At 39.4% G+C, this 24,742-nt stretch overlaps 1 protein-coding gene across 5 annotated transcripts; it reads right to left on the bottom strand.

Moving 5' to 3' along the window:
- Nucleotides 1-666: 666 nt before the first annotated feature.
- On the bottom strand, nucleotides 667-22,846 carry IFNGR1 (interferon gamma receptor 1). 5 transcript variants are annotated; one of them, XM_032160060.2, is made up of 7 exons: nucleotides 22,673-22,846; nucleotides 10,341-10,455; nucleotides 9,544-9,716; nucleotides 7,433-7,605; nucleotides 6,591-6,777; nucleotides 3,977-4,104; nucleotides 667-1,825 (listed from the first exon to the last, which is right to left on the bottom strand). In XM_032160060.2, the coding sequence occupies exons 1-7, from the start codon at nucleotides 22,755-22,757 to the stop codon at nucleotides 1,217-1,219; spliced, it is 1,470 nt and encodes a 489-aa protein (XP_032015951.1). In that variant the 5' UTR covers nucleotides 22,758-22,846; the 3' UTR covers nucleotides 667-1,216. The 5 variants fall into 5 exon arrangements, with proteins under 5 accessions (XP_032015951.1, XP_032015983.1, XP_032015975.1 ...); XM_032160092.2 differs by having other exon boundaries at nucleotides 22,704-22,828; XM_032160084.2 differs by lacking the exon at nucleotides 22,673-22,846 and adding an exon at nucleotides 22,100-22,591.
- Nucleotides 22,847-24,742: the final 1,896 nt, after the last annotated feature.

The raw sequence follows: 24,742 nt of genomic DNA on the forward strand, positions 1-24,742 counted from the left end.
GTGGAATGTGGTATGTATGGGGATATCAGTTTGAAGAGCAATTTACAAGACATTACCCCAAAATCAGTGACTGTACCAGTTCCACTGCAAACCACACCACTTTTTTCACTGATAGTATCTCATTTGTAACTTGCATTTTTAAGTGAAGAGAAATATCTTTCCAGAAACCAAAGAAATATGATTTGTTACTCAAGTAAATTGTATTTCATTTTTTTGGTCCATTAATTCAGATTCATATTAATTTCTGAATATTTCTATCCTCTTAGTAATTCCAAGAAATCCTTGGGTAACATATATATTAACTCTTGGTTTGCCTCTCACTGGGGATTCTTTCCACACCATGTCATTCTCAAGGTTCCTTCATCCATTTCCATGGCTCTGCCCACCACCTTTATGCTAGATTCCTCAATCCACATGCTCTACAGCTAAATCTTTTCTTCTCAAACCACTTAGAACAGTGTTCTGCACACTGGGTGTTAAGCATTGAAATATAGACCTGTAAGGACCACTTAAAAATATTATTTTTAGGGTTGTTTTAAATATTAAATATGAACAATTAGCAAATAATCCTATAGCATTAATGCATGGAAACAGGCAGTGGATATAAAAATATTCTGCTTAACTATGAAAGACTGCCTAAGTGCTTAAATAAATGAATACAAAAACGAGTTTTAAAATTCTTTATTTAAAAATCTCTAACTGTAATGTTTCATAAAAAATACACACGTTTCTATTTACATATTCCATTAATTCTATTAGTTTGAATTAGATTTTAAGTCCAATTTTGAAAAGCTTGCAGAATTTCTTCTGAAATTACCACTTAAAATTACTGTATGCATAAAACTTACAAAAACATATGCTATACCGAGGCAGAGAAAAGAAAAAAAGTGAAGTGGCTACAAAGGTCCCTGGGGCATCACCTGCTCACCTAGGAATGAGGAGTACTGGATACTGCTCCGTTACTGGTAACCTATCTGGATGTAAAGGTTCGTAAGTTACAATGCTTTTTTTGTTTAAAAAAAAAAAAGTCTTTGTAGTTTTCAAGCCAAAAGTGAAAATGCCACACATCCTCTTTACACTTTTATGTAAACTAAGTCACTCCATTTGGTTGATACCAACTAAGATACAATTTCTGAGATCATAATCTTTTCATGAAATTGAAGCAGAAAACTGTCCAAGAAAATCAGACTTCAAAGTTGGTGCATCTTAGCTGATCTCATGAAAATTCTTTGGAATCTTCTGTTGGTCTATAACCAATCAAAGACTCTTTACCGCTATCATCCACAAGTAGATCCACTAGCACATGTGGTTTATCATAACCAAAGGAGGTGGGGGCTTTTATTACTGTTATGAGCTCTTGTCCTTCTGTTTTTATTTCACCTTTATTATTTGGGGGAAATTCTGAGTCAGATAAGGAGCTATGTGATTCCAGACAGCTGGAATCAGTATCAAAACCATTTCTGGAGTGATCACTATCAGAACAATTTCTGGAGTGATACGAGTTTAAAGCGATGCTGCAGGGTTCAGACTGGTTACTACTTAAAGGTGAAGAACTCTCTCTCTCTATTGGAGTCAAATGGCTGCCTGGGGCCATGTCAGGAATATTTTCTTCAGTAGTCACCACTTCTGTTATACTAGAAAGTTCTTCCGTATGTTCCACTTTTCCTGGATTGTCTTCGGTATGCATGCCTGGAACTGTTGCTGGAGACAACGGCTCTTCACAGACCACCTCCTTTTCTAAGGAAAATGGCTGGTATGATGTGATGAGTGATACATATTTTGATTCAGGTTTTGTCTCTAAAGTAGCACTTCTTACCACAGAGATCTATGGGGAGAAAAATTGATTAAAGATAAAAAATTGTTAAGCTTAAGTGCCTACCCTCAAAAAAACAAAGGTCTAAAGTAATGGACCACCAAATGGCACATTTAGGATAACGGGTGTATCAGATGGTTGCCTTTTCTTTCTAACGAAAGGTCCCATAGTAATATTAAAAACAAAGTTTTAGAATTTTTAAAAAACCATCAGATATCTTACTAATATATGTTGCTTTTTGTATGTTACTGTGATGGTTAATACTGAGTGTCAACTTGATTGGACTGAAGGATACAAAGTATTGCTCCTGGGTGTGTCTGTGAGGGTGTTGCCAAAGGAGATTAACATTTGAGTCAGTGGCCTGGGAAAGGAAGATCTGCCCTTAACCAGAGTGGGCACAATCTAATCAGCTGCCAGCATGGCTAGAATATAAGCAGGCAGAAAAATGTGAAAAGAGAGACTGGCCTAGCCTCCCAGCCTACATCTTTCTCCCATGCTGGATGCTTCTTGCCCTTGAACATTGGACTCTTGAGTTCTTCAGGTGTGGAGCTTGGACTGGCTCTCCTTGCTCCTCAGCCTGCAGATGGCCTGTTGTGGGACCTTTGATCATGTGAGTTAATACTAAATAATACTAAATAAACTCCCCTTTATATATATATATAATATAGAATATATATTATAACATATATAATATAGAATATATAACATATAATATAGAATATATTATAACATATATAATATAGAATATATAACATAATATAGAATATATATTATAACATATAATATAGAATATATATTATAACATATAATATAGAATATATAATATATAAAATACATATTATATATTAAATATATATAATATATAATATATAATATATTATACATTATATAAAGGGGAGTTTATTTAGTATTATATATATATCTTTATATATACATTCCATTAGTTCTGTCCCTCTAGAGAATCCTAATACGATTATCTTCCACATGTATGCACATTATGTTTGCAAAGTGGGCACATCTACTTAAGTAATATTCTCATTACTTGCCTTCATCATTATAATTTTTAGTGGCTCATTATTTATTTATACTGATAAATAATTTAATAGATGTGGAAATGTTTCCAATTTTTACTAGCTATGGAACATGTTAAATATCCTGCATATCTTTTTATTTATGAAATTATTTCCTTATAATACATTTTTCAAGAGCGGAGTGACCATATCGAAGAAATGGCATGTTTACGGCACTATTACACTGAATACCCACTGTGTGCTTTTCTTTTTACCAGGGCTACATTACTTTTCACCAGCATTTACCCGTTATGCTACTGCTGGTACTACTGGATATCCAGGTTTCTTTTTTCTTCTCTAGCACGTGTAAATGGCATACTGCAAGGTTGCTTTGTGCTTAATTACTAGTAAGAGTAAAATATTATAATTCATTTGTGAGTTGACTACTAACTGTTGAGAGTTCTTGTCCACTTTACTTAAAGGTAGTTTTTTTATAGCAAAGTTTAATGTGCCCTTTGAGCATCACAGATATTATTCCTGTCATATTTGACTCAAATAGATACTATACTGTTACCTTTAAATGTTCTTTACATCAAAGGCTTTGAAATGTTGGACATTAAAATCGTCAAACTCCTATGTTAGTCTCATTTTTGGCCAACTTTCCTTTTATACTCCAACCATAATGAAGTGTTTCTATATTTGCAGATCTTTCAAAGTCATGCCTTCTTGGCTCTGGACCCTAGTGCCTAAACTCCTGTATGTCCCTCAAGACTGCTCAGGCATTGCCTCTGGAAAAGCCACGACTAACCCCACCCCAAAGCTGGCCAAAGTCCTCACGGGCTCAGGTACAAATCTTTGAACCTATCACACTTTATATATCCAGTGTATACTTATCTTTTCTTCCCCCTAGACTTTAAGATCTTTGAGAGAGTTGTCTCACTGTGTTTTTCCCTGAGAATAAAAAAACAAAAAACAAAATACCTGCTGCACAGCAAAAGACACAGTATGTGATTTTGCATGTGTGGTAGACTGACTGATTGATGGGCAGGTGACACCCTGTTGAATATCATTCTACTTTAAAAATATAATTTAAGAAACTATCAAAGGTTCAAGTTAACCTTTTAGTGTATATAAAAAAAATTAAATACATTACCAAGGACTTGGGTAATATTATGCTTTTTTCCTTCAATGGATTAATCTTCTTAATATAAAAACAGATCAATACCAGGCTAAGTACTAGAAAGAGTAGTAAAGCAGCAACAACTGGAATCCAAAGAGAACCTTAAAAAAGGCAGAAATCACAAGTTACAATTAAGATGGAGTACTGCTATTATCTATCAAAAAGTCTTAGTGCCATTCTTGAATAGATTTACACATTAGTGAATATGGCCAGAGTTTTAAAGAACACTGAAGGAAGCAGAAGTTAGGAAATCTGAGTAAAAAATTAGGTATCTGTCTTAGATAGCAATGTGATTCTTCCCAGCTCTGCAATTCTAGAACTTTCTGGGACTATTCTGCTATGACACAATATGGTTAAAATAGCTTTTCTACAATAATTTCCTTACAGCCCTACATACAGTGTGTTTCCAGGGTTATGCATTTCTTTTGGTTAAAAATGCAAAAGAATAATTTTAAAAATACTTCTCCTTAGAAATAAATTCTGGAAGCTGGGCGCAGTGGCTCACGCCTGTAATCCCAGCACTTTGGGAGGTCGAGGTGGGCGGATCACGAGATCAAGAGATTGAGACAATCTTGGCCAACATGGTGAAACCCCATCTCTACTAAAAATACAAAAATTAGCTGGGTGTGGTGGCATGTGCCTGTAGTCCCAGCTATGCGGGAGGCTGAGGGAGGAGAATCGCTTGCACCTGGGAGGTGGAGGTAGCAGTGAGCTGAGATTGTGCCACTGGACTCCAGCCTGGTGACAGAGTGAGACTCCATTTCAAAACAAAACAAAACAACAACAAAAAAAGAAAAATTCTGGCAATGCTTATTGCTCTTAAGATGATTTAGCCCCACTCCTCAGAATTTCCTGTTACATTTATTTCATGACTGCAAATACTTATAAAGCTTCACAGATGTACATGCACACAGGAATGCTGCACAGGAATAAAGTCCCCTGAATTATAAACCAGACATAAATAATATAAAATAGGAAAGATTTGTTTCCAAGCACATACATCTAGAATCACCATTGTGTATTTTGCTCTAATGCTGCTTTTTATTTTTGCAGCACAATCTTCAGTATTTTTTTTTTCATAGTTCTCTCTTCCAAATTAATAGCACTCTAACATATTGTGACAATGTCCGGCATCCTTTAGGGCATTTTGTTACCCAGAATTTGCTAACTATGGAAGTTACTAGTTAATGAACGCTTCTATTACGCTTATTACAGGATGTGAAAAAAGTTAAATCATTACAAAAGTAAAAAGCAAAATAACTACAAAACCAACATTAGTGCTGTTAGAAGTCCCACGGGCTGAGCAAGTGCTGGCTGCAAGGCATTGAGGCAAGCAGGCAGGGGCTGCTGCTCAGGAGCCACGGCAATGCCACCGTGTGGCCATATTATCAGTGCAGTTTATAATTCAGGCTAAAAACAAATCTGCGGTATTTGCATTATTTCAAACTTTGAGCATTAAGAAGAGTTTTATTTTTCAAATAGCGTAATGAAAATTAGCATAAAATGCATTGCACTCCTTTAAGTCACCAATCTGAAACCTTCATATAATGGCTTGAAGTTACTAGTATTGAATTTTAGGTGTTTGTTCTGACTCTTCAGCCTATATTTCCATTCTTCGAAAATATACTTGCATCATAAAATTTTAAACCTATGAAATCTATTCTAAAAAAATCGTAAGAAAAAAATATGTATATACACACACACACACACACACACACACACCCAGATAATCATCAAAGCATGAGTTATATGCTTAAAGCAATACACAAAATCATATATACTATGCAATATGATCATGTCTACGTAGAAAAACTAAAGAAAATGTCAAACTGTGAATAACGGGGTATTTTTGCATGGTAGAACTACAGATCATTTTGTTTTCTTCTGGTTTTTCATATTTTATAAATTATCTATAATGAACACTTACATTTCATAACTGCAAAGAAAAGTCCGAACTTCTTTAAGGTTCCTGACACCTGAGAGTTAACAGTTCTAAAGTTCAAGTTCTAGCATATATATCTACCTAGCATATATCTCTACCTCCCCACTCCCCACATTAAAAGATGAAATAAAACTAATTATTGTAAAATGTTATAAAAATGACCCATTATCTATTATTCAAACCCATCTATAAACTTTTTTGGATATTAATCGCAAGTCTTTGTCCAGTCCACGTCATACAGTTGTAATCAGTGATCGTTCCTGCTCTTCAGTCTTTAAATTACAATCCCCATAAAGAACATTTTAGTGGATTCATAACATCTTGCTATGGTGAAGTAACAAATTGACTTATAATTCATAATCCTGAAATGCAAACATTTGTGCAGTTTTACGTACTTATTATATATTTTTTCTTTCCTGGGTCAAGGGGCCATCACATGGCTTTCCAAAGTAGTTGTTCTGTATCTTTAAATGTGTGAGAAACTGCTTTATTTTTAATTTTGAACTTTTCTAAGGAATGGAACTAATGCAACTGAATATTGTTAAAACAGATCTTTTGAAACTGCAAATGAGTTTGCTTTCCTCACATGATCCTATTTTAGTTACTGCTCCCTCTATATTTAGGAAAAAAATGGCAAGAACTTACCTTTTATGCTGCTATTGAAAATGGTAATACAAACTTCTTTTGACTTTTCAGTTGTAACACCCCATATATGTAAGACTCCTTCTGCTGAAACACAATACTGAGAATTCAGTGAGGATACTGGAATCGCTAACTGGCACTGAATCTCGTCACAATCATCTTCCTTCTGCGTGAGTATTTTATACTGGATCTAGATGGAAAAAGAAAACAGTAAAAATGCACAGCTCTTTTAATCTGAAAAAAAAAAAAAAAATTCACCATATTAGTCCTGGCCAAACAACTGAAGAAAACATATATGCCTGACTTGAACATGTCTAAAAATAGCTTTACTATCAATAAGTCAATTTGTTACTTCAACACAGCACGATACTATGCATCTGTTATATTCCTTATAAAAACGGTAAATTTAAAAACTCAAATTGCAGGAATGTTTATTGTTAGTTGTTAAACTAACAAATGTTCATTTGTCCTATTCATTTGTCCAGAAACTTAGCTGGTGGGAAACAGAAGTATTAATATTACTTTACGTCACCGCCAATGAGGAAGAAAATCCTCATTTTACCAGTGGAGCAATGGAGGTGTACTGGGAAAAATCCTAGATTAGAGCCATTCTGCTAAATGAAGCAAATAAAAACTAAATGTATTCACATAGTCAGTGTTAGTGACTAACTCCGTATCATTTTTGCTTTAATAGCATTCACGTATTTTTCTTATCAAATCTATGATCTGTGAGTCTTGCTTGAATATTTATAAGCATCCTATTTTCATTACACTACAGAAAGAAACAACTTTTGCTAGCTACACAAGAATTTCCATTATGAAAACGGTGAAATAGAAACACATACCTCACTTCCGTTCATTCTCACATACACATTGTACACCTTAATGTAACAGGTAGTTTCGGTATCATAATCGACTTCCTGCTCATCTCCATTTACAAAAACTGAAGGGTGAAATATGTCAATCATGATTTGCTTCTCCTCCTTTCTGATATCCAGTTTAGGTGGTCCAATTTTTCCTAGGGAAGGAGGAGGAGGAAGTATCATAAGTACTGACCTTGGAACTAAATGGTACATTTCATAAAATTACCAGAATCTATCAATCAACCTACTCTTTTTGTTCTGGTTGCTCTAAAGCAGCACCACATTTACACCACTCCACAAATATCTAGAAGATAGTCTCAAGGGCCGGGCGCGGTGGCTCACGCTTGTAATCCCAGCACTTTGGGAGGCCGAGGCGGGCGGATCACGAGGTCAGGAGATCGAGACCACGGTGAAACCCCGTCTCTACTAAAAATACAAAAAAATTAGCCGGGCGTGGTGGCGGGCGCCTGTAGTCCCAGCTACTTGGAGGCTGAGGCAGGAGAATGGCGTGAACCCGGGAGGCGGAGCTTGCAGTGAGCCGAGATTGCGCCACTGCACTCCAGCCTGGGCGACAGAGCGAGACTCCATCTCAAAAAAAAAAAAAAAAAAAAAGATAGTCTCAGGGTCCTTAATAAACAAATGTTTCATAAATCTCAGGCAAGAAGTACTCTCATTTAATCTAAATGCCTCTTTAGCAGTTTAATTTCATTTTTAGTTGTAAACAAAAATAGTTATAAACTTTGGTTAAAAAAAGACTTCACATAATATAAACTCTATTAAGTAATTTTTCCTTTATCATTGCTTCTGTGGATTAAGAAGCCTGGTTTCTAAAAAACGTTTCAGAAATGGCATTAGTTTTCTTCCCTCATCAAAACTCTTTTTACTGTGAAAAATCAGAACTTATTCCATAAATATTTATTAGGTCTTTGATGTTTGAAACTTTGTTGGTGAACCATTTATCTAGTCTTCACATATTACTGTGTACCACTGTGTGCCGGGCAGGTCTGTTTTTAACCCATCAATGTATCCTCAGGGCCCAGGATACTTTCCGGCACGTAGTAGGCCCTTGATATATCTGTATGGAAAAAAATCTAACATGCAGATGGTGTGGTAATCAGATGACAAAAGTGTGGACTCTGGGGAAGAAAAGTATTTAAAGGGCAAGGAGAGAAACAGCCTGTAGAAGAGACCAAGGAGGCACAATCTAAAAGGCAGGAGCAGAGAAAGGAAGTGAGGCTAGAGGGAAAGGGACCCAAGGGCTAGAAGACTAGGGAGGAGTCAAGTGACTAATTAAAGGTGTCTTTTACCCAGCAGTGAGGGTCTGAGAGCTAAGGCAGGATGTCATAGTTGGAAAACAGGAACAGGCACTAAAGATTCAAGAGTTTGAGGTGACAGCAAACATCAGGTACACTATGGGAGTGGGATGCTGGAAGACTGAAGACCTGAAAATCACGGTGGCTGAAGAGAATAAGGAACTCTGCAATTTTTTAACGTATTAAGGTAGTATTCAAATTCCCCAGGCATTAAGAATAAGAGTTAGCTGCCAAAGTCCTTAGTGAATATAACTTACAAATGAATGACAAAAGATGGGAAGGGCAAGGGTGGTGCAGGGGACCGCTGGGCAGCACAGACCCATAATTGTATGAAGTGGAAATGTCATGGCATAGAAGCAGCTAAGTGATGGCCACCTGTTAGCCCTATTTTGTGGGGCTTGAAAGAAGGGGAGGATACAGGTTGAGTATCCCACATCCGAAATGCTTGAGATCAGTAGTGTTTTCGGTTTCTGAGTTTTTTTTTCTGGATTCTGGAATATTTGCATTATATTTACCAGTTGAACACTCCAAATCTGAACATCCAAAATGCTCCAATGAGTATTTCCTTTGAGTGCCATGCTGGCACTCAAAAAGTTTCAGATTTTGGAGCATTCTGAGTTTCTAGACTTGGGATGCTCAACCTGTACTGACTCTAAATTCCTCCAAGTGTTTCTTAAGCACTGGGATAATTTTCAGCAACTGCTAATAAAAGCAAACATACAGAAGACACGTATAAATATTTTCCAATTTAAAATTTACATGTGTACACATTCTACTCACCATCTCGGCATACAGCAAATTCTTCTGACTTTGCATAGGCAGATTCTTTTTGTCCAACCCTGGCTTTAACTCTGACCCAAAGAGAATTTGACGGATCACCAACGTGATCAGAAATATTACAATAATGATGAGAAATATTGACGCAGGCATCAATCCATTCTGACTTCTTAACACTAAAAAGAACAAAAAAATGCGAAGATAACTTTTATTGTTATTAAATAAACTCAAACCATTTCTGTCTGTGCTTTGCTTTTTATTCACGGCACAAAGCAGTAGAAAGAGCAGAGTTAAGAATAGGATGGAGACGCTAGAGAAAGTAGGAAGCTCTTACTCTTTAGTTAGAAGAACTACAAACTCTGTTACAGTAAAGAGGATATTCCACATTCGATTTTTAAAAATCTGTTTTTTTAAACAACTCTAAATTCCATTTATCTATGTTAATTCTAGAAGCACATTAAAAAAATAACAGTTGTCAAAAAAGTTTTTTGAAATTTATATTGTTCTACTAAAAATACACTATAGGAAGATGACATAGTAACTATTAGCTTTATTTGTCATGCTAATCTCAGAAGTTTAGTGATACTTCTCTATTTCAATACTGATAAGGAAGAGGAAATAAGAGGCAAGAAATATTTGGCAAAGAATTTGCATCTTTAGTACTTTTGGACATCTATAAGCAGTTCAGAATGTTTTGCCACGTAGGAAGGATGATGAAAGGAGAACACAGTTGTGGAATTTCCAAGGACCTAAACAAAAATGGAATAAAAAGGATAAATAAAAGAGTGACACTCACTCACCCATAGTTCTTTACCTCTACGGTAAAAACAGGGACCTGTGGCATGATCTGGTACTCCCAATATACGATAGGGTTCATGTTATAGGATTCAATTGTAACATTAGTTGGTATAGGCACTATAAGAAAATAAAAAAGTAAAAGGGACAATTGTAAGAAACTAACATTAACATTGGAAAACCTTATTGTAAGATGCCACATTGCTCAGATATGTATATTTGAAGAAAAGTAGAATTCACCAGGATACCAAAATTATTTAAATGAAGAGTAGACATCTAGAAATTAATTTTATTGAAAAATCTATAGAAGAGTTCTGATTCATTTTAAATTATGGAAACATCATTGCAATATAAAGGAAACAGAAATACAGCATGAAGCAATAAATTCCCTTAATATGACAGAAGTTTTATAATCAAATGCACTGATTATTGAATAATCCTCATTTCATCACTAGAATTTTCAATATTTGATACTACAGATTGTATTCAACGTTGATAGGGTTTGGCTGTGTCCCCACCCAAATCTCAACTTGAATTGTATCTCCCAGAATTCCCATGTGTTGTGGCTTGATCCCAGGGAGAGGTAATTGAATCATGGGGGCCGGTCTTTCCTGTGCTATTTTCATGATAGTGAGTAAGTCTCATGAGATATGATGGGTTTATTGGGGTTTCTGCTTTTCCTTCTTTCTCATTTTCTCTTGCTGCCACCATTAAGAAGTGCCTTTCTCCCCCGCCATGATTCTGAGGCCTCTCCAACCATGTAGAACTGTAAGTTCAATTAAACATCTTTTTCTTCCCAGTCTTGGGCATGTCTTTATCAGCAGCATGAAAATGGACTAATACAGTAAATTGGTACCAGCAGAGTGGGGCATTGCTGAAAAGATACAAGAAAATGTGGAAGCAACTTTGGAACGGGGTAACAGGCAGAGAGTGGAACAGCTTGGTGGGCTCAGAAGAAATAGGAAAACGTTTGGAACTTTACTTAAGAGACTTCTTGAATGGCTTTGCCCAAAATGCTGATAGCAACATGGACAATGAAATCCAGGCTGAGGTGGTCTCAGATGGAGGTGAGGAACTTGCTGGGAACTGGAGCAAGGTGACTCTTGCTATGTTTTAGCAAAGAGACTGGTGGCATTTTGCCCCACCCTAGAGATGTGTGGAACTCTGAACTTGAGAGAGATGATTTAGGGTATCTGGTGGAAGAAATTACTAAGCAGCATAGCATTCAAGAGGTGACTTGGGTGCTGTTAAAGACATTCCGTTTTATAAGGGAAGCAGAACATAAAAGTGGAAAATTTGCAGCCTGACTATGAGATAGAAAAGAAAAACCCATTTTCTGGGGAGAAATTCAAGCCAGCTGCAGAAATGTGCATAAGTAGCAAGAAGCCTAATGTTAATCCCCAAGGCCATCGAGAAAATGTCTCCAGGCCATGTCAGAGACATTCACGCCAGCGCCTCCCATCACAGGCCTGGAGGCCTAGGAGGAAAAAGTGGTTTCATGGCCAGGCCCAGGGTCCCTGTGCTGTGTGCAGCCCAGGGACTTGGTGCCTTGCGTCCCAGCTGCTCCAGCTACGACTGAAAGAGGCCAACATATAGCTCGGACTGTGGCTTCAGTGGGTGGAAGTCACAAGCCTTGGCAGCTTCTACATGGTGTTGAGCCTATGGGTGTGCAGAAGTCTCAAGAAGTGAGGTTTGGGAACCTCTGCTTAGATTTCAGAAGATGTATGGAAATGCCTGGATGCCCAGGCAAAAGTTTGCTGCAGGGGCGGGGCCCTCATGGAGAACCTCTGCTAGGCCAGTGTGGAAGGGAAATGTGAGGCTGGAGCCCCCACACAAGTCCCTACTGGGGCACTGCCTGGTAGAGCTGTGAGAAGAGGCCCACCATCCTCCAGACTCCAGAATGGTAGATCCGCTGACAACTTCTGGAAAAGCTGCAGACATTCAATGGCAGCCTGTGAAAGCAGCTGAGAGGGAGCCTGTGCCCTGCAAAGCCATAGGGGCAGAGCTGCTCAAGACCATGGGAAGCCACCTCTTACATCTGCATGACCTGGATGTGAGACCTGGAGTCAAAGGAGATCATTTTGGAGCTTTAAGATTTGACTGCCCCACTGGATTATGGACTTGCATGGGCTCTGTAACTCCTTTGTTTTGGCCAATTTCTCCCATTTGGGATGGCTGTATTTACCCAATACCTGTACCCACACTGTATCTAGGAAGTAACTAGCTTGCTTTTGATTTTACAGGCTCACAGGCAGAAGGGACTTGCCTTGTCTCAGATAGGACTTTGGACTGTGGACTTTTGGGTTAATGCTGAAATGAGTTAAGACTTTGGGAGACTGTTTGGAAGGCATGATTGGTTTTGAAATGTGAGGACATGAGATTTGGAGGGGCCAGGGGCAGCATAATATGGTTTGGTTCTGTGTCCCCACCCAAATCTAAACTTGAATTGTATCTCTCGGAATTCCCACGTGTTGTGGGAGGGACCCGGGGGGAAGTAATTGAATCACGGGGGCTGGTCTTTCCCATGCTAGTCTCGTTATAGTGAATAAGTCTCACGAGATCTGATGGGTTTATCAGGGGTTTCTGCTTTTACTTCTTCCTCATTTTTCTCTTGCCGCCACCATGTAAGAAGTGCCTTTTGCCCTTGCTGTGATTCTGAGGCCTCCCCACCCATGTGGAACTGTAAGTCCAATTAAACATCTTTTTCTTCCCAGCCTTGGGTGTCTTTATCAGTAGCATGAAACAGACTAATACAAATGTCTACAGAGGAACTGGCTACACTAAGGATGGCCAATTTCACTCTAAAATACCACCAACCTCTCAACTCTACACATACTACTATTATGCCTTCCACACTTTTTCTATAGTACAGGAATAGATACCTAAAGATTGAACAATGGAGCCACACATTCCAGTTTCATCAACATTCTGCTCTCTGGGGTGTGCAGGGCTTTTTACAAAACATACCCAACATTTCTTCTTGCCTTCACTCTTTTAAACCTTTCAGAAAACATCTGTTGATAAGACTTGAAAGAGTCATGTAAGAGAACAGACAGAAGTCATTTTAACATCTAATCAGACACTACCAAAATCTAGTTATTAAAAGTAGTCATGGGCCAGGTGCGGTGGCCCACGCCTGTAATCCCAGCACTGTGGGAGGCTGAGGTGGGAGGATTTGTTGAGCTCAGGAGTTGGAGACCCTTTCTCCGCAAATAATTAAAAAATTAGCCAGGCGAAGAGGCCTGTGCCTGTAGTTTCAGCTACTCGGGAGGCTGAGGAAGATTGCTTGAGCCCAGCAGGTCAAGGCTGCAGTGAGCTATGACTTTGCCACTGCATTCAGTTCTTTTAGAAAAAAAAAAAAGTAGTCATTTTTCCCCACTGTTTGGTGTAAAAAGTTGTTATCCAACACCCCTTGGAAAACACTTCTCCGTTCTCCCTTCACTTCTTTACACACACTTCTCCTTTCTCCCTTCACTTCTTTACAGATAAACATGAATGTACACAGTTAGTGATGTGACCCCAAATTTATGGTTATTCAATCTCACCTAACTGGAACACTCTATTAAACATGATTTACTTATATAATTAAAACAAATAAATGAATGTCCATGTGGACAGGAACAGTGGCTTCCAAACATAACTTATAATCATCCTCAAAAATTGTGAGAGGGACAGAAGTTTCTATTTTTTCAAAGTGCCTTGGATGATAATGATGATGATTTATATCAAGCAGACTGCTTAAATAAGAAAAATACTCCCTAGGTCAAACATTAATAAATTTGGGTTCTTTCTTGGCCACACTGCTAAATACTTCAGATTTCCTGATCTGTCAAATGAGGTGTTACTTTCATATCCCTAAGATATTTGCTTACTGCTGAAGGGAAAAATCTATATTTTCCCCAAAACAAAAATTCCAATATTCAAGACCAAACCGGTATATTGCCTTAATTTACAATTATTTAACACATACATTTTCAAAGCAGAACATGGATTAAGAGGTTTTTAGGTAAATAATAGGCACTAATGGACAATTAAATGCTATCACCATTATTATTTTCTTTTTCTGGTTATTTTTTCCTTTATTGCAGTGGTTCTCTGTGGGAAGTGATTTTGTTGCCAGGAGACATTAGGCAATCAATGTCTGTAGACATTTTTGGCTCTCACAAGCTGGAGAAGAAGTGGGTGGGGGAGGTACTGCTGGCATCTAGAGGGCAGAACCAAGGGTGTTGCTAAATATCCTACAATGCATCAGACAGCCTCCACAACAAAAAATAATATAGCCCCAAATGCCAACAGTGCCAAGGTTGAGAAACCCTGCTTTATGTTTACAATTTAAGTGTTCTTTAAAAAAAAAAAGTTGAGGAAAAACTAACTTAAAAACAGAATGCTTTACAGTAAACCGGTATATTTCATGGCTCCCCTCAAACAAATGAATAGATTTGGTTATTGCCAAAATATCTAACTTCTATATTATTTACCAAAATGGTGTAATAATTTAGGCCAAAAGGTTGAGATTATCAAGCTGGGGAAGATCTGAAGATTCAAATACTTCATACTACTAACTTGACCTTTCTGTGGCCAGTGACCAGACACCTAGTTTTTCTCCTTCTGCTTCCAGAAGTGCAGCTGAAGGCTCTTGGTACCTGCTATCTCTGGTTCTCTAAGCAACTTTCTTGTAGGTGATCCCAAAAGCACTGTTCTTGCCAGAGTAGCCTTGGCTCTTTGTTTTTTGTAGAGTTCCCATGGCCATTCATAGCAGGGGATACTGAGGCTTCCTTAAGAGGGTCTTTTTTCTATCACATGTTTGCATCTCAACCTCCTGAAACAACTCAAATACTTCACAATCCATATTTTAGGTAGAAAAAAAAGTCACTCCTCTTCACCTGAGTTCAATCAACATTAATATCAAATAACAATCACACATATAAACATACTTTTTCAACCAGAAAACAGAGGTACTTGATGCTAAGAAAACTCATACTAAATCTGAGCCTTCCTTCAGAGACCATTTCTTCATTTTGGCATTTTTTGCCTCTTGAGAGGCTGAGAATTTTCAAACCAGGTGGTCCTGGTTTCTTTTTAACAGTTCTTCCCATGATTGAGCAAAGTCTCATCACCTGTTACTTTAAGACGCAAGAAGAAACCAGGTGGCACTTTCAGCACTTTGCTTAGAAACCTACTGAGCTGGATCACACAGCTCCTCAGACATTCTCTACTTTTGGTGTCACTGAAGGCTACAGTGCCACTCAGCTTTCTGCCACTACATAGCAAGGATCCCCCTTCCTCTAGCTTTCCAAGACTGGAAATCCTTTGCTTCCTTTTAAGCTCCACCCTCCTCCTTTTGAGACAGAGTTGCTCTGTTGCCCAGGTTGGAGTGCAATGGCATGATTTCTGCTCACTGCAACCTCTGCCTCCTGGGTTCAAACGATTCTCCTGCCTCAGCCTCCCGAGTAGCTGAGATTACAGGTTTGCACCACCAGACCCGGCTAATTTTTGTATTTTTAGTAGAGATGGGGTTTCACCATGTTGGTCAGGCTGGTCTCAAACTCCCAACCTCGTGAACTGCCTACCTGGGCCTCCCAAAGTGCTGAGATTACAGGTATGAGCCACCGGGCCCAGCCTAAGGCTCTCTTTTTAATTATCCCCAGTAGGAATGGCTTTATAATGGTATATGCTCAACCTGAAATTCCTATGAGAAAAAGGCATATAGAAGTCAATCTGCATACTAGAATATCAAACAAAGTGCATTTGTACTTAGGAAGCGACTACTGAATCACACAATGGAAAACTACAAACACGAGTAGGCTTGTGCAGCATTAGATTAGTTTTTAATGTGAATCAAAGTATGCTTCCTATAATTTAAGTAAAAGCCTGATATGGTTAGACTAGGACAAGGACTTAAATCATAGCTTTCAAAGCAAGACAGACAGGTGGTAGGAGGAAAATATTTCAATGGTTTATAGCAAAAAGAAATTATTACTAGGTTAAAAGAAAAACTTATAAATTTACACCAAAAGATGTAATCTGTGGTTTTTAATGCTACCAGAAGAGAAACTATCTGGTTATTAGATATCTGTCTTTGTTTTGCCAAATATTATTTTTTGCCAAATATTATTTGCCAAAATAATATGACAGACATAAGCAGTTTTCTTAAGCTTCAGAATTTTGTAATGTGAGGTTTAAATTGTTATATATTCAGATTAATTAAGGCTTACAATTAACTTCTAACACATTTACACTATGTAAATAAAAATACATGTAGAAATAGCAAAAAAGTATTATTATCTCTGGGGCTTAAGAAAAGATCTTACCAGAGTGATTTCATGAAATAAGATAATCTTACAGATTTTCTCATCTCTTGAAAATGCCAAGATAGATAGTTTTGTGTAACTCATGTTGCTTTTGGAAATGGACTCAGAATTATTTAATGTATTACATCTGCATACTATCCGGAGTAAACTTTAGCTATTTTAAGATCTAATTCCCAGAACTCCCCTACAACTCACAGCTGATAATTTAAGAAAACCCAACACAGGAGAGAAGAATTTGTTTTTCCTAACCTTTAATTACAATGCAGAAAAAAGGAGGACCCTGGTTAAAGCCAACTGTTTCCTCAGAAAGCCGATAAGCCCGAAGAGACAGGATATGAAAAAAGAGAGATAACAGAAAAGACCAGTGAAGATCAGCAGGTGATATAGGGCAGTGCTACCGATGGGATCATAACAATGTCACAAAGGACCAAAAAATAGCAGTCACGATAGCTCTGCAATAAATGTTGGTGAATGTAGGGTGGATGGCAAACTACAGATACCTGCAGAGTATAGTCTGAGGACACTGGCCATTTCCTCCGCATAGATGGGTGACAGGAACCAGGGCTGCTACCTGTGCTCCATCCTGTAACCACCAAAAGCATCTGTGTCTCTTTAAAAAAGGACAGCCCGAGGAGTTCATCACCCATCTTAACACGCTAGTGTAAAAAGACTGTATAAAAGGTTTGTACACCTATCGTGGAACAGGGCTATAGACTCTGCAGAAATCATCTGACAACCTGCTCCCCAGCCTCTGCACGGGAAGAGCACACTGAGAAGCGTAAGGAAGTGAGGATGAAGTAAACTGTTGTTTTGGATTCTAAGTCATCTGACACTACAACTCAAAAACAAATGTTTCAAATTAAAGCATCTGGATCTTTTCCTTAAGAACAACTCTGAGAGAAGATCTAACACCTTCCCCATGTTAAAGATACAGGGACAGGAATGGGGACTGTCACAAAGGTTTCATCTGCACAGCAAACAGAACCAGCATAAGAAATCCACACTGAATAAATGAAAAGCACCAAATCAAGGCCTTTGTATTTTTGTCAGAATATATTTGATTACAATCTACCTCCCGAATGGCTTCCAGTGGTGATAAAATGACTATTTTTCTTAATGCTTTCCAACTTTCACCGTAGCAAGGAGCTGCATCTCCCAGGTTTAAGCTGAGTACAGACATTTTGATAATTCTTGTACGTGATGTTTCAAGTGTTCATTGAAATCTTCTAATTGAAATTTTTCTTTTTAAAGAGCCAGGCATAACACATAGTGGCCTGCAGTGAACTTGTAAGTAACTAACCTCCCCTATATTTTTGCCTCGCACCACCACCAAGTTGGGGCTTATCCAATAAATATCTGCTCAGCCACTTTTCTGACTTGAAATCCAGGGCTTTATTCTTACTCCTATTTATCCAATTTCATCTAGTTGGGTTTGGTCTGGCATTAGTTCTGACTAGACCAGACCAATCTAGTCCCTGAGAGAAGTCATTTCTCAACACTAATTCTCTTTTGGACTAACTCATTCTGAATTGAAAAATAGTTTAGGACATGAAAAAAACAATGCAGGCCTTTCCAGTCTACTAAAAAATCAAACTTTTTTGTCTGTTGGAACAGATGGAAGAATGAGTTAGCTGCTGAGCCTATTTTAAGTTTCTCATACTGATCTGGTTAAGTTTGTTTTTTTAAAAGCCAACGCAATTTCTCACATATGACTAAGGGAATTTAATATTTAAAGATATATTTGTTAAAATAATAATGCACATTATTGAATAATCCCTAACATATTAAGTATTTACTACAAGACACACAGTGTGCTTACCTTTTTAATGCATTACCTCAGATACTCATCACATCCATCCCGTGAGGGAGACAATGTTACCATACATATTTTACCCATGAGAAAACAAAGCCTTAGAGAAGTTATGTAACAACTTGACAATATGCAAAGTTTTGTTGGTTTTCATTAAGAAAAATGCTTCCAACATCTTTGTGATCACTTAATAAAATAAGGGGTAAATTACCTCCATATTTAAATTGGAATTGGAGAAGACTATTTTCTGATGACTTCAAAAGCATCTGCTTCAGGTAATGTTTCCTGATTTTATTACACTATCACAATTATATTATGGCCACTGCAAAAGTTGAACAATGCATTAAAATGAATAATTTCTTAAAAATGCACAAGACCTAAATAGATACCTAGTATTTTGATTACTATGCATTAGGATAATCTAAAATAAAGGCACCCCTTTAATAAGAAAATTACAAGTAAACTCCTTTCTGTTAGGAATTCACTTCATTCAGGTTCAAACCTCATTCTGATTCTTTGTTCAATCAAAAGACGGAATTCACTTCATTCTGGTTCAAACCTCATTCTGATTCTTTGTTCAATCAAAATTGAACCATTAATTACTCATCTGGTTTGTAAAGCAACTTCACTATTGGTATGCTGCCAAATTTTGTAAGATAGCTGTTTAAAACTATTACTTTTCTTTAGGTTTTCATACACAAACACACACACACACAAACACAAGAGACAGAGTCTTACTCTGTTGCCCAAGCTGGAGTGCAGTGGTACAATCATGGCTCACTGCAGCCTTGACCTCCTGGGCTCAAGTGATCCTCCTACCTCAGCCTCCCCAGTAGCTAGGACTACAGGCACATGCCAGCACACCGGGTTAATTTTTGTATTTTTTTGTAGAGATGGGGTTTTGCCATGTTGCCCAGGCTGGTCTTGAACTTCTGGGCTCAAGTGATCCTTCTGCCGATGTGCTGGGATTACAGGCATGAGCCACTGCCCCCAGCCTAGGTTTTCTTTTAGATAGAACCAAAATGTGGTCCTTTCAAAGTCTGTGTGAATCATGAATCAGAATAAAATGAAAAAGAAAATTTAATACCCTATTCAATAAATGTAACTAAAAAGTATTATCCTGTGTATTTTGAATCTCTGAAATAACTATAGAATCCAAAGAAAAGGTGAAAAATTTAAACAGTACTCAGAGCTTTATCCTAAAGTCAGATAATTAGTAGGAAGCAGAGCTGATAAACTGTACAAGGTCAGTGAAGAGGCTTCCAGTTGGTGTGAAGTCCAGCCTAGCTCTTCAGCTATTACTCAGAGTGGGACACCCATCTGGATGAAGAAAGCCAGTGGCACACCCTGATTCACTTAAAAATATATACTACTTTTATGTGCAAAAGTGCATGAAGAGCGAAATACTACTGATTATTAAGTGGCACACACAGATTTTATTTTCACTTAAGAAGTCTTAATGAAAGCCCATGAATGTAACAGAATACATTCCTAAACACCTGGATTTCCTGGAGACTGACTACATCACTGTATTCTCTTGTCTGCTTCCCTGTTCTTACCAGGTCCTCTCGTCTAAGATGAACTTCAACTATAGAGTCAAGCCCAGCAACAGTAAGAATAAGGTTGGGAAGCTAAACAGGAGCCAGAGCATTGTGGGTTTCTTCCTACTTTGGAGATTTGGTGTTTTAAATTAACTTTAAAAAAAAATAGGGAACAGAACAAAATCTAGAGAAATGCACTGAAAAATCTAGAGAAATGTGTTAGAAATGCACTTTAAAAAGAGGGCTAACTGAAACTAATGAAAAGCAAGGCCAGGGTGCTTGTCTCTTCTAGGGGAGTCAGGAAAGGCTTCACAAAAGTGACTCCAGTTTTAGGACCAGAGGTACAGAGACAAATTCTAAAGTTTCTGCAGAATATAGAAGGCTGCAGTTGATCTTCCCACGGGAGGCAGACAGGCAATCCTCCTCCCAGAGCAAGCTACAAGGACGTGCAAATTGTGCACTCATAGGGGCCACACGGTGCACTCATAGGGCCCTGTACTCAGAAGGAAGGGCCTGGCACTTGCTTTAATGCTATGCCTGCGCTAGCGTTACCCTCTTTCTCTGCTGACATCCAGTCAGAGGCCTACTAACTCTTCCTTCTAAATGTTCTGCTAACTGTCCTCTTCTCCACTTAAACTACTTATCGACTCCAACTTAAGCAGCAGCCTCCTAATGGGCCTTGTGTTTACCCTCAAACTATTTTATAAGATGACTGGTCTTTCTAAATGGCATATCTGATCCTGCATAAAATCATTTCCCTTTGTAATTGATAATTCAATGATGTCAGCATTAGTAAATAATGACTGACTTCAGCAAGGCATAGTGGGTGTATTATTTTGTTGGCTCAACACCTGTACTTCAGGTACGCCATTCTGCTTCTTCTGGTAACCCAACCCCACCCTCTACGAGAATGTCCTTCCCATGCAAGCTGGCACCTGAACCTAACTGGGCAAATCAGAGCCTTTCCCTGGGATTTTGTTAGAATGGAGGAGGCTGCAAGATGTCAAAACTCAGAAGCTGTCAGCATCCATGATTCCTGCCAAGTGTGGAAAGCTGTCAATACCCAGACAGTCAGAAATAAGAAATGGAGAGTCCTAGCAGTTTGGGTTCCTGGTTCTAGCTTCTTGAGACCTAGCTGGCATCTCTAATTTTCTGTTTAACTCTGGTTTTTCTGAGACAATAAATTCCTCTTTTTGCTTAAGTTAATAAAGCTAAGTTTCTTGCTGGTACACATAATATGGCAATTCATTATTTGGTTCCCACTTCTCCACCTAACCTATCTCCCCTTGTAGGCTCTCACACACACTTTACAATAAAACGCTTAATATTCCACGAATTCAACATGCTATCACACCTCTGCACCTCAGTCTCTGCACCTCTGGTTCCAACACTGGGGTCACCTTTGTGAAGTCTTCACCGACTTCCCTAAAAGAGACAAGCACCCCACCTTGCTTTCCATTAGTCTGTGCCTAAGTGCAAGCTCTTACCGCAAAGTACTGCAACTGCCCATATGGATGACTGACTTGAGCCTGGCAGAGCAGTTAAGAACTTGGACTCTGGAGCCAAACTGAGCAGCTCCCCACTGAGTGGCTATGACCTCTCTGCCAGTTGGGCAGGCCTCTCCGTAACTCAATTTCTCGTCCATAAAGAGAGAGACAAATAACGCCTACTCTAGAAGATTGTTGTGAACACAGAACTAAAACGTGGACCTTTCAAAGTCCGTATGAATCATAAATCATAATAAAAAAGAAACCTGAATTGAAAAGGTTTACTGTTTTCTCTGGAGCTCGTAATCACAATTACTCTGCACTTCAGAAAAGCCACCCTCAACATTTGTTTCCTAGGAAATGTCAATAAGCAGGTGGAAATAAAATGCTCCGAAGAACAAACCCGTATGAAGAGACCTACTGCCAAATCTGCTAGTGAGTGCCGGCAATCCACCACTTCCAGACTGAGACCTAAGACGGACTGCCACTTACTTCTCAGCTGGCGACAGAATGCACACTTTCCTACCCTAAGCACTTTGAGTCCCCATCGCTACGAAAGAAGTATTTAAGCCACGAACTGAGACCACGATGTCACATGCTGATCAGGACACCCACAGTCATGCGTCACTTAACGATGGAGATCTGTTCTGAGAAATGGAGAAATGTCCCCTTAGGCAATTTCTTCGGGCAGTAGTGCACTGACACAAACCCAGATGACACAGCCTACTGCTCTTAGGTCATGAACCTGTACAGCCTGTCACTGCGCTGAACACTGCAGGTAACCGCAGCATACCAGTGAGTATCTGCATATCAAACCATAAAAAAAGGTACAGTAAGAAGACGATATTATAATCTTATGAGACCACGCTGTCCCACATTGACTGGCAACGTCTTTCTGCAGCGCATAATCGTATTTAAAAGTAGATTACAAGAGTCGGAAAAACAAGCGGCGTGATTTGTTGTGGCGGCAACCAGGGAAGGGGCAGGAGAAAGGCAACCGACGAGTGCAAACCACGGAGCCCCAGTCTCGCGACCCCACCTCGCGTCCCGGTCGCCCGCTCAGGGCCCGACGCAAGGGTCCCGGGCGAGGGCTACCGCGGAGAAGCGGGGAGGGGCTTCCCGGCTGGGGCGGATCCCGCCCTCCCTCTCGTCCCGACCCGGCCGCAGCCCTGCCGCGAGCGACGGTACCTGAGGACGGCCCCAGATCCGCGGTGCCCACCTCAGCCCTGGTCACACCCTGCATGACAAGGGGTAGAAGAAAGAGGAGAGCCATGCTGCTACCGACGGTCGCTGGTTCCAACCCCGAGCGACTGCGGACCCAGCCCAGCGCGGCCCTCCAGCCTCGGCCTTACGTCACTTCCGTCACCGGGGTCAGTGCCGGCAGCGGCAGGAGGCGGGACCAGGGCGTGGGCGGGGCGAAGTCCCGGAAGCCGCAGGAGACGGACTCAGGCGCAGCACCCCGCGGTGAGCACGGCGTCGTACGGTCGGGACCTGGACTTCTGGGTGTGGGAGGAATTTGAGTGCAAAGGTTAAGGTCTTTCAACTTGGCACCCCATTCCGCAATTCTTCTTCCAGTTTTTTTCAGTGTCCTGGGGTTGTGAAAGTTTGCATTAGGCCACAGCCGAGCCACAATCCTTATTTTACCAACTCTTAGACTTCACCTGGGTGTCTTGGAGCCTGACGTTTTTAGAAGAGAATGAGACTTTAAAAGCCATTTCCAGTCCCTGCTTTTTCATTCGAGGAACCTAAGACTTAGCTAGTGAAATGGTTTGTGCAGATTCCCACAGCCCAAATCAAATCGGCTTGACCAAGAACTACTTTGTTCTTGGAGAAAAAAACTATTTGCATTACCTTCTCAGCAATTCAGTGTCAAATCAGTTTATTAGGAAGCCTCTCATGAAGAGGTCTGCTCTCTTACCTCTCTGGGTTTGTCTGTTATTTTGCATCTTTCCCATTCCAGTGCAGCCAGGTTGCTAAGTCCTTCAGCACTTGTGCTCAAACATGCGTATGTCTAATGATCTCACCTGTTTCAATTCTCTGAGTATCATGATCTTTTGTAAAAATTTTAAATTGCAACACACCTTCTCCTCCTCCTTACCCCTCCCTACTGTTTTTTCATGGCACTTTTCACCTTGCTGCACACTATAATATACACCTTGATATTTGTTTTCTTCTCCTAAAATGTAAGCTCCGTAGAGCTGACATCTTTACTTGGCACTCAGTATTTGTTGAGTGAAAGACTGCATGATTACTAGTGTTAAGGAAAATTTTTAAAGAGGGAAAATCCTTATAAAGACACTATATAAACTAGAGGGATTATCAGCCAGATCATTTTACTTGTATTAATAAATCCCTTAGCTCAGTACTTCTCAAACTTCAACGTACATGTGAACCATCTGGGGATCTTGATAAAATGCAGATTTGGATTCGGTAGTTCTAATTCAGGTTGGGTCTTGAGATTTTGTATTTCGGACAAAATGCACAGGGGATGCCAGTGCGCCTTTCAACAGGACCACACTTTGAATCAGAAGAATTTAGCTCAATCTAGACTAAGTTTAGGGAGAATATTTCCTTTGATGTGTTTCTGATGTCCACTATATGAAAGACACCTTCTAGTCGTTGTAAGGATGCCAGGATAAATAACTGATCTTTACTGTTTAGGCGTTTATGGAGTAGGACAAAATATGATATCCAGTTTGTAAACATTTTTGTGGCACTCGTCGCAGGCTGGGTTACCCTGGCAGTAAACTCTGAGGTCAAGATTAAGGTATAAGGCATTGATTAGGGAGTGCTCTTGGAATAAACGTCTGTGAAGGGGAGGCGGAGGAAGCAGAGCAGAGGAAGAAGTTGATCTGTGATGCCATCCCAGTAAAGGCTCCCAAGGGGTGCTCTGGAGTTGGGATGGCCTTGGAAAGGTGTCTTGAGTTGGTATGAGGGGCTGGGGCTTAAAGCCCAGCACTGATTAGTCATTGAATACCAACTGTTATGATTTTGGGGCTGTCCATTTCTTTCATGGAGGCATTCCCCAGAGGAAGGCTGACGGTTGAGAGTGTCTACTGGCAGCACTCCTAGCATCAGGAAGTCTTCTGTTCCTGAGAGGGATCTGGGCAAGTTTCACAATCACAGCACCAGTCACCCTACGCATCCTTCTGAAGACTGTGCTTGTTAGTCATTTGGAGACTAAATATATTTATTAATTGGGTGAATATTATCAAGTGATACTGCGTGTGACTGATATGGCCAGGCACTGAGATAAAG

Source organism: Hylobates moloch, unplaced genomic scaffold (genome assembly GCF_009828535.3).
Source record: "Hylobates moloch isolate HMO894 unplaced genomic scaffold, HMol_V3 SCAFFOLD_2, whole genome shotgun sequence".
Classification (NCBI taxonomy): domain Eukaryota; kingdom Metazoa; phylum Chordata; class Mammalia; order Primates; family Hylobatidae; genus Hylobates; species Hylobates moloch.